The 10,834-nt window shown below is 42.5% G+C and overlaps 1 protein-coding gene across 4 annotated transcripts in view; it reads left to right on the top strand.

The window, feature by feature from the left end:
• The window catches only part of Gabpa (GA binding protein transcription factor subunit alpha), a 30,472-nt gene that overhangs the window by 284 nt on the left and 19,354 nt on the right, over window positions 1-10,834 (top strand). For 2 of the 4 annotated variants that reach the window (XM_028757215.1, XM_028757212.1), the window contains exons 2-3: window positions 3,917-4,019; window positions 9,379-9,523. In XM_028757215.1, the coding sequence (XP_028613048.1) occupies window positions 3,943-4,019; window positions 9,379-9,523 (222 nt within the window). In that variant the 5' untranslated portion in view covers window positions 3,917-3,942. Of the gene's footprint in view, window positions 1-171; window positions 352-1,240; window positions 1,264-3,916; window positions 4,020-9,378; window positions 9,524-10,834 lie in introns of those variants that run through there. The other 2 variants (XM_028757213.1, XM_028757214.1) reach the window with 2 other exon arrangements.

The raw sequence follows: 10,834 nt of genomic DNA, 5'->3' as shown, positions 1-10,834 counted from the left end.
CAGCGTCCTGATCCTTGGGGTTGGGGAGGTGGATGTAGTGTGGAGTAAAAGGAGCGCGTAAAACAAAGCGGCTTGGGGCGTTTGTGCCTCGTGAGCCTCCGTTGTCGCGGGCGTTCATGTCGCGCAGCCTTCTGGGAGTTGTAGTTCCAGGCCCAGGGGTGCCTGGGAGGCGGGAGAGGGGCTGGGGTTCCTTAGCGCCGATTCCGTGGGAAGGGCCCCGGGGCCTCACACTGCTACTCGCGGGAGCGGCGCGGCTTACCCAGAGAGGCGCTGTACCTGGAGCCCGCGCCGCCGCCGTTCCCAGCCGGCTCTGGAGCGCGGGCGAGGGCCACGGGGCGGATTCCGGAGCTGGTGAGTGCGGCCGCGGGCTGGCGGGGAGCGCGGGCCCGCGCGGCCGGCCTGGTTCCGGGGCTTTCCCCCGCCGCGGCCCCCCCGCGGCCGCCTCTGTGTTTTGTTTCCGCTGGTCCCCGGCGCTGTGACTCCCATTTCCGTTCGTGGAGACTTGAGGGAGCCGGGTGGGGAGGGGCGGGAGAGGCTGTGCGGGGAGCCGAGGGGAGGGGCGCGGGGAGCTGCATGGCCGGGGCCGCGCTGCGGGACGCGGCGGAGTCGCCCGTCGCCAGGCGCGGTCCAAGCTCTGCTCGCTGGCCGTGCCCACAGTCCCGGCGCTCCCGGGTCTCTTAGGAAGATGCCAGACCTGTCTGTCACCGGGCTCGGCCATCCCCGCACTCCAAATCCAGTTGCCCTTCTGAAACTGTCTTAGAGTCGCACCGAGGCCATCATTCTAATGTATAGGATGACTTTCTGTTTCTTTCCCGAAGATGTCAGTGAAAGTTAATGTACCTTGCCAACTCCCCCCCCCCGCCCCCCACCTCCTTTTTGTCGTTAGTGTACTTCAGTGAACACAACGATGGAGTTTAGGGATTCCACCCTTAGGGTCAGCAGCATAGAGAATGGTGCCAGCGCATTGTTTCAAGATGATGAGCAGTCATTTGAAACTAAATCCTTAGGTAGGCCAGTGAGATGGTTGACAGGTAAAGGCACTTGCTGCCAGGACTGACTGCCCTCTGATCTCCACAAATGTGCATGCGCACCTTTTAAGTGTTTGTATGTTTGTGTGTTTACATGTAAGTTTGTGTTGGGTGTATGTGTGTGTGTGTGTCTGTCACATTCTAGCCTGGCTGACCTTGAACTTGCTATGTAGACTAGACCGGCCTAGAGTTTAGAGGTCTATCTGCCTCTCTTTTCTGAGCGACGGCATTAAAGGTATGCACTACGAGGCCTTTCAAAATAAGTGCAATTTATTTTATTGGTTATTTTATTTACATTTCAAATGTTGTCTTCCTTCCCGGTCTCCCCTCCTCAATTTTTAAAAACAGAAAGGTTGAGCTAATGATAAGTCTGATTGCTGAGAAGAGCAAAACATTTGTACAGATCAACTGTTGATTGTCATGTCCTTAGGTACCCCATGCCACTAGACACTGGCCACCATGTTAGCACGTTTTTTTTTTCTTCCGTATTTATATGAATACCTGGATGCCAACTGGATTTAAGTCCATTTTATCTTTACTACAAGTACAAGTGTAACTTGGGTGTCACAGTCGTGACAGTGAATTAAGTACTAAGTGAGATGTTAAGTTTGAGGAGCCCGGGGAGGCCCAGTACTGAATTAACCTGAGTCTCTGGCAACTGTACAACAAACCTACAGGACTGAAAAGAAAAATGGTAGTTTGAGAACTCACATGCCCTTCACCAGAAGGAGGTTTTTTGGGGGAATGAGTGGGATTTCAGACAGGGTTTCCCTCTGTTTGGCTGTCCTGGAACTCACTCTGCAGACTAGGCTGGCCTTGAACTCAGATGCACCTGCTGTTGCCTCTGAAGTGCTGGGATTAAAGGCATGTACCACCGCCTCCTGACTCAGTTTTTAACTTTTTAAAAAATTAATGAATTCATTCACCTTACATCCCAATAGTCTCCCTCCTTGTCCTCTCCTCGCCTCATTATTCTTTTGAAGGGGAACCCCCCAGTATCACCCCATACTAGGACATCCTCTCCCACTGAAGCCCAACTAGATAGTCCAGTTAGCAGTCCCACATGAAGACCAAGCTCCACATCTGCTACAAATGTGTAGGTGGCCTAGGTCCAGCCCCTGCATACTCTTTGGTTGGTGGTTCATCCTCGATGGATCCAGGTTAATTGAGTCTGGAGGTCTTCCTGTGGTGTGCTTGACCCCTCCAGCTCACTCATTTTTATCCCCAACTCTTCCATAAGAGTCCCTGAGCTCCACCTTATGTTTGGCTGTGGGTCTCTGCATCTGTTTCCAACAGCTGCTGGATGAAGCATCTCAGGAGTTATGCTATGTTCCCGTCTGCAAGCATAGCAGAGTATCATTAATAGTGTCAGGGCAGTTTTTAACTTTTAATCAGATTTGTTTTTTGTTCTTTACACATGAAATACAGATGTACATGCTATATACTTTTTCCTAATGTTACCATATTTTCTAGGAAATACAATACAATGTGTATAGTTACTTTTGAATTTCATTTTGGAATGATTTACCTTTGTGCATTTCTTCATACCCTGATTCCTTAAATTTATGGTGTGAGTTTCCTTTTTCTGTGCTGAGCTTTGCCAACTTTGATAGTTTGTCTCAACCTTTTTTTTCCTTTCTATTAGTTAACTGAAGATATGGTCTATTCCGCTTATTAGTCCCTTGTCACTTTCAGGTGCTGTAGATACTTTTTCTGTTCTGTAACTTGTATGTTAACAAGAATTTTAATCTTTATGTAATCAAATCAGATTTTTATCTAAACAGTTGTAATACATCTCCATGTTCAGCTTCAGGTTTGAATCCAAGTTGTTTTAATATAGTTGATGTATCTTTCATTTGCTTTTATAATGACTTGAATTAACTTACTGATTTAGACTAGGCCAAAATGTAATTCACTTGAGGTAATTGTTGTCTCAGAGGCTTACTGCCTCTGTCTGCTAACCTAGGCCTAGCCTTGGAAGCTCCTAGCCTCCATACAATCTTATCTAGACCTAGAATGTTTTCAGCCTCTGAGGCTGACTGCTGAGTAAACTCATCCTTTCTAGCTCTTTCTGACCTCTGGCTGGCTGGTTCACTCAGCTGTTATGGCTCAGACTCCTCTCCATGCTAACTGATTCAGTCTGGTTTCTCTCTCAGCCTCTCCTAAATTCCCTCACTTGACCTCAAAGTAACTCTAGTAATGTGTTCTAATCTTCTGGCTCCTCCTTATTCTCCAGCCTGTTCTGTCTCTACCTATGTCTATCTTCTCATCTCTTCAACCTAGCTATAACGGTCTTTGTAAAACTGTCTCCTTTCTCTCCCTTTTACTCTGTGTACTGCTCTCTTAAGTAGCTTTCCGTTCCTGTTTCTTTTCATGAGAGTTGGGCATATCCTCTTCTGTCAAATCTTTCTGATTCATTACTTTGTCTGCCACTCTATTAGACATCACTTACAAACATGGATGCTTCCCTCTACGAACTAACAACTTTTACCTTCATTGTTTGGGATTAAAGTTGTGTACTAAGGGCACATCTATATTCCAGCTAAAGGGATTAAAGCTAAGGGCTGAGCCACACTACAACTAGAAGATAGAGCACCCCCCACACACACACACACACCCTCCTTTTAAATAACACAATCTTGGACTCACAGTATGATCAAATATCCTGCAACACCAAGTTCCAATACATAGAATAATGAAGTCTCCGTATCAGACTAACAGATACCACTTTAAACAGAAACTGCCTTATAAATGCTGTATGTGAGCTTTTACATATATAGAGTACCTCTTTTCCCTCTGGTTTAATTCAGTTTTGCTCTCTTGCATATCATTTTTGTTCATATACATTATGTTTTTTTAAAAAATCTCTTAACATTTAATTCTTCCAGGGCTGACCTTTTGAAATACTTCAACCATGACTAAGAGAGAAGCAGAAGAACTGATAGAAATTGAAATCGATGGAACTGAGAAACCAGAATGCACAGAAGAAAGGTTGCTATCTCTGAATTGATCTATTTTAATATTACCACTATACTAAGTTGTAGTCAAGGAGCAGGCCAGTGTGTTTGTGTTTAACCTGACCTCACAGTTTAGAGGATTAACGTATGGTTGTTTGTTTTTTTGTGGTCCCCCAGTAACTTAGTAGCTCAGAGAGGAAGGCACTTCTGAAACATGGGCAGCAGTAGGCAAGCTTAGTTGATCCAGATCAGTTACTACAGTTACAGTAGCCTGCACCTACCCCCATCTTTTCTTTTTCCTCATTTAAATGCTAGTGACTTATTTCAAAGACAGTTAAATTCAGCTTAAACTTACTTAACAATAGTTATTTATGAATAACTGTAAAGATAACTAAAAAAGGATAGGCTACTGTGCTTATAGTCAAAAATATGCCAAAAGTGCTCACTTAGTCAAAAAAAAATTTTTTTTTACATTAACCAAGTATGCTATTATTTTAAAGTAATATTATCATTAGTGGGCTTGTTTTTATAAACTTTAAATGTTTTAAGAAAAAATTTTATGTATATATTCACTAAATTTCATAAATATATCATTATACTTGGAATATAATATAAATAAATATAAAATGACACATTTATATTATGCACCCACTTGCATTTATATGCTTATTTGTATGTGTTATATGTGTGTGTCTGCATGCCAAAACATGCATGCAGAGGTCAGGGGTCAGCCTCAGGTATTGGTCCTCATCATCCATCCTATTTAGACAGGATCTCTTGTGTTTGCTGCTGTCTAGGCCCATCCAGCTGGCCTGTAGGCCATCCAGCTAGCCTGTAGGCTTCTGGTGATTTTCCTGTCTTCTCTCCCATCTTACCGAAGGACACTGGTGAGCTGTGTGCTACCATACCTAGCTTTCCTTGGGTTCTGAGCATCTGAACTCTGGGCCTCAACATGTACAGCAAGTGCTCATCTACTTAGCCATTTCCCTGGACACGCATTCATGTTTTATTTTATTAGGAGATTGAGTTTTAGTTAATTTTAATTATGTGTGTGGATGTGACTATATGCAGGTGAGTTCAGGTGCCAGCAGAGGCAGAAGCTTTATATCACCATGGAACTGGAGCTGCAGGTGCACATGAGCCACCTGAAACCAGCTCCTGACCCCAAGGCTCAGAACTTCTGAGCCCCCATATCGCACTTATTTTTTATACATATTTTTAGTAACTTTAGAGAGGTTTAACTCATATTTAAAGTAAGTATGCTGTGAAACTTACTCCTTAAATACTACTTTTTCAGTCTCTTCCTTGCCCTCCTGTAAGCATTTACAAAGAAATATGCACAATTACTTATCAAGGCTTCAAACCTATTTGAATTGTGAAATAACAGTCTACAGGAGCTCTAAGTAAGATTTAAGAGGCAATATAATAGAAAATTATAATAATTAGAATAATACCAAGTAAGGCTAATTATAATAATTGGTTAGTATTTAAATTAAGTTGGAAGTATTTGACTTTGACTTATATTATTACATCTTATTAATTGATTAGTAGAAATGATATATAAAAAACTCTGGTTTGGTTTGGTGTTGGTTTTGAGATGGGGTCTCATGTAGCCCAGGCTGGTTTATGTTTCTTCATGGAACTGAGGATGGTAGATGATCTTGGACTCCTCACCCTCCTGTGTCTTCTTCCCAAGTGCTATGACTATAGACTTGTGCCACCATCCCAACAAATTGTATAGATTTCTAAGGACACAATTTATTGCCATGGTTCTGGGCCTTAAATTCTTGAAAATAACTTGGGCTATAATATAAAGGTAGAGATTTCCCCTTAAATAGTGTGTCTAGTATTTATTTATGTGCTGGTAAATACATTTTTATGCATAACTAAGCATGTTTTCAAGAGTGCTTTAAGCTTCAAGTTAGCTATGAGATTTAATGTTCATATTGAGACTGCTAGTTGAGTCTAACACAGCATCGAAATAGAAATGAGTTCAGGAGTATTCTGCTAGCAGCCTTCAGATGAAGATGTACAACTCTCAGCTCCTCCTGTACCATGCCTTACTGGACACTGCCATGTTCCCACCTTGGAGATAATGCACTGAACCTCTGAACCTGTAAGCCAGCCCCAATTAAATGTTGTCCTCATAAGAGTTGCCTTGGTCATGGTGTCTGTTCACAGCAGTAAAACCCTAACTAAGAAGTTGGTACCAGGGACTGGGGTATTGCTGTAATAGGCCTGACCATGTTTTTGTTTGGATGAATATGGATGTTGGGGACTTTGGATTTGGAAAGCAATGGAATGTTTTAAGTGTGGCTTAATGGGCCATCCTAGAAGGAATATGGAAGACTTTGTTGCTGAGAGTGATTTGAACTGTGCAGACCTGGCCCAACAGGGTTCAGTGGAGAAGAATTTCGTATGTGGCAGAGAGACTATTATTGTGATGTTTTGGGGAAGAATATAGCTGCTTTTTTGCCCTTTCCTGAAGAGTCTGCCTGAGGCTAAGGTGGAGAGACTTAGATTAATTGTATTGACAAAGGAAGTCTCAAAACAGCTTGGTGTAAATTCTGTTGTGTGGCTACTAAAGTTCACTCTTATGAAGAGCATTTTAATGAAAAGGAGCAAGTTAAGAAAGGAAAAGTACAAAATATATGGTTTGAGTATTAAAGGGACACCAGGAAGTGAAATGGAGCTGAATCCTCTGTTCAAGGATATTAAATTGAATTAAGGGAGTAGTGACCTTGGGGCAAGATCCCACCCAACTAAATTTAGGTCCAGGCATGGTAGTATAAACCTTTAATCCCAGGGGGCAAAGACAAGCAGATTTCTGAATTCAAGGCCAGCCTAGAACAGAGCAAGTTCTAGATAGGTGAAGAAAAACTTAAATCCAGGCTTGGTAGGCCTTAATCCCCAGTACTTAGGAGACAGGCGTGCAGATCTCTGAGTTCAAAGTCAGTCTACAGAACAAGTTCCAGGAGTTGGAAAACAGAAAGCTGGTGATTATGTAATAAAACAAGGGTTATATGTTCCAGCACTGGCAAGCAGCAGAGCTCGGCAGCTTCGGCCATGTGGCTCTGGCTTTAGAGTCCAGAACAGAAGGGACTACTGGGACAATTGATGCTGGGTAGCTGGAGCTAAGAAATTAGTGGTGATTAGAAAGAGACCGCCGGGCAGTGGTGGCGCACGTCTTTAATCCCAGCACTTGGAAGGCAGAGGCAGGTGGATTTCTGAATTCGAGAGTTCGAGGCTAGCCTGGTCTACAGAGTGAGTTCCAGGACAGCCAGGCTACACAGAGAAACCCTGTCTTGAAAAAACCAAAAAAAAAAAAGAGAGACTGCCATCACTGAGGTGAAATCTTCTGAGAAGTGATTTCTGAGAACATAAAGAAGCTGTGTTCCAGAGATAGCCAAGGTTGTACCTTGTACTGCAGGTGTACTTGATAATGTGTAAGAGTCACCCAGGTGGTACTGGTTTTGAAGGTCATGAAGGGCAGCTGAGGCTAGGCACTGTGTGAGAGGCCATGGAAGGGCATTGGTGAAGGTGCAGCCTCAGTTGCAGTTGATAATCCAGGACTGAAGGGGTCATGCAAAGGAGTTGAGGCTTAGCACCATGAAGAGAGCCTATGAGAAGCTATTTGTGAAGCCTCGTATCTGAAGACCCTGCCATTTTGGAGATGCTAGTACCATGGTATGGTCACCAAGGACAGCAGCGGCAATGAAGTGGTCAACCTGAGTTTAGAGTGCTACAGAAGGCAGAGCTGGAGAAGTGACGCCAGCCCCATGGTGGAGCCCAGAAGATCACATGTGGATCCCAGACATTGAAACAAGAAGCTATAACATCAAAGTTACCTTGGAGATCCCAAGATGTTCAAGATGCCAGAGCCATGGGCTATTTGCTGAGTAAAGCTGCCAATGGAGTGGGACCAGGGAAGGAGAAATAAGTTTGTTGCAATCAACAAAAATGGAAAAGGAATTGGAGATCTGAAGACTGCTTTGACATCAGACATGGAGATGCAGAGTTTGAAGTGTGCCCAGCTGGTTTCCTGTCTTGCTTTGTGGATTACATTAAGTGATTGGATGAATGTCAGAAGAGACTTTGAATTTTGGTCTTTTAACATTGTTGAGACCGCTGTAGACTATGGGAACTTTTGAAGTTGGACTAAATGTATTTTGCTGTACACTATATTTAGGTATGGCTCCTATAGGCTCTTATGTTTGAACAAGCCTATAGGGAGCAGGGAGTGGAATGTGATCGTTTGTTTAAGCTCAGCCCATGGAGTGGCCTTGTTGAAGAAGGTGTGTCACTGTGGGTGTGGGCTTTAAGACATCCATTCAGCCTGGAAGTCAGTATTCTGCTAGCTGACTTCAGATGAAGATGTAGAACTCTCAATAAGTCCTCGAGGCTCCTCATCTGAGGATGAGGGAGATTTGGTTCTCCCTGTTTGAGAGCTCCTCCTGACAGACCTCTGGAACTTGGGGACAAGGAAGGGCTCTTGGTGGTGATCTTCAAGGCTTTTAGCCACTGTTGGGACCTTCCAAAAACTGGGTGCATTCCCTCTATTCCTGAGGCCCCGCTGGATCAGGCAGGGGCTGCCTTTGTTTAGTGGCACAGACAGATCCTCAATTGGATTCCTGAGTTCACCCCAAGAGGAAGTTCTCAAGACAGGTTGCAGCCCCTCTTCGGGGGTTCCAGGAGATTCTTTGGGTCCACTGCTGCTCTCCTCGCTGCCATGGCTCTCTTGATCCACAGAATCATCCAGATCCTGGAGGGACAGCTGACAACGCCAGAACTTTGCTAAGCTGCTAAGTATAACTTTATTTGCACTAAACTTTTTGCCAATTAAGATTAAATATTAGCCTTGAAGTACTGAATGTCTAACAGGAAATGTCCTGTTCAGTTCTCAGGAAGAGGCTGATCATTGCAGGTCCCTGGCTGAAAGTGACTCTGCACCCCCAGGAGAATGTGTAAATTCTGAATATAAATCCAAAGAGGACTGAAAAGTACAGAGTTCAAGCAGAGATTACATTTTATGGAAATATTTTCATGTGTGATGCTGTATTTTTTAAAAGTATTTTTGTGTTATTTTCTGGTTATTTTCCTGCATTAAAAGACCAATAGCGTGTTATGTTTTTTTAAAAAAAAATGTAGAACTCTCAGCTCCTCCTGCACCATACCTGCCTGGACACTGCCATGTTCCTTCCTTGATGATAATGTAAGCCAGCTCCATTAAATGTTGTCCTTATCAAAAAACAAACAGAAAGAAATGAGTTCAGAATGTAGTAAGGAAAGAAGAGGGTCTCAAAGATCATGTATGCTTTTGCTATTGATTTTGTTTAGAACAAAGTGTTAGGGTGACATGTAATTATTAACATTTGTTCTCCATTAACATTTAGCATTGTGGAACAAACCTATACCCCAGCTGAATGTGTAAGCCAGGCCATAGACATCAATGAACCAATAGGCAATTTAAAGAAACTACTAGAACCAAGACTACAGTGTTCTTTGGATGCCCATGAAATTTGCCTGCAAGATATTCAGGTAAGGTTCATCTCTATAGATAGCTATAAACTTGATCTATGATATAAAATTTGAGCATTTAGAAATGAAAATTCTTTCAACAAATTTCTTGTATCTAAAATTTAAAAGGTTGAGTAATAAAATAGGAATGAGTGAATAATAAATCACTCATTTCTTTTTACATTCATGAGTAAGAAATCAAATTAAAATGGAAATGAAATTAAAAATGGAGTAGTGGGGAGCACATTGACCCTGGAAACTAAAGAAGTTTGTGCTGACTGACTGAACTTTACTTTATGTGAGTTTTCTTTACCTTTAAAATGAGATCCCTTGACTGAATTGTTTTTTCTTTTATATTTTAATTGGTAGTAAAGTTTAAATACTAGTTGGTGTTTCTTGGCATTAACTGCATTAGGATTTCCCATTGTTGTGATATGTTTAAAGCATCCTCACAGACCTGTTTTACATTTTTTTCTCAGAAGACACTACTTTTATGTAGTAAGATTGCTTAAGTACTTTCCATAACTTTTCTTAAACTCACAGATACGAGCATCTTCTGTATACTTTTCTCACATTAGCATGTGAATGTATTTGTCATTATTTGAATTGTTTGTTTTGCTTTAGTCTTTACTGTCTGTAATCCTCCTGCCTGTCTTTTGGTTTTTTTTTTTTTCTTTCTTTTTTTTTTAAATTGTAATTTATACTCATTCACACAGGGGTTATAAACACAGAAAGGCAGGATGTGGGGAAGGGGATGACACTGGAGTGTGGGTGTTCAGGGGGAATACAGATATCTTTCAGAACAGGGTATTGGCTGGGTGAAAGTTCAGGGAACAGGTCGCTATGGCTCTACCTATGATTCGCTTGTCCTTATCTAAGTTGGTATTATCCACAAAGGGTACCTATTTACAAGGTCTATGACTACTCAGGCTGGTAAATTGTCACAAAAACTGCCTGTTTACAATAGCTTATAGCCATCTGTTTCAGTATTTATCCACAGAGACCCAAGACTTGGTGTTAGTATACATGTATGACAGGCCTATTGCTGATTTTAGGCCTATGGTTGATTTTAGGCCTTCAGTGTATAAGCAGGGCTGCCCCTGACATCTCCTCCCTTCTCCAAGTATAGAAGGGCTGTGACGAATCTAATCTTGCAAAGACGGGGATAGAGGCCTGACCTCCAGTTCTTGAAGGGGACCTTGTAGTGGCTCCGGTCCCCCTGTTGTTGTCCAATGACTGCCTGTCTTTTGATACAATTTTTTCAATGTATTAGAAAACCCTGCCTTGTTATTTTAAAAATTCAGATCCTCTGCAGTTACTAGTTCACAAGAT

The sequence above is a fragment of the Grammomys surdaster genome, unplaced genomic scaffold (genome assembly GCF_004785775.1).
Source record: "Grammomys surdaster isolate TR1022 unplaced genomic scaffold, NIH_TR_1.0 126153, whole genome shotgun sequence".
NCBI lineage: Eukaryota > Metazoa > Chordata > Mammalia > Rodentia > Muridae > Grammomys > Grammomys surdaster.
This window is presented reverse-complemented; position numbering and strand designations above follow the sequence as displayed.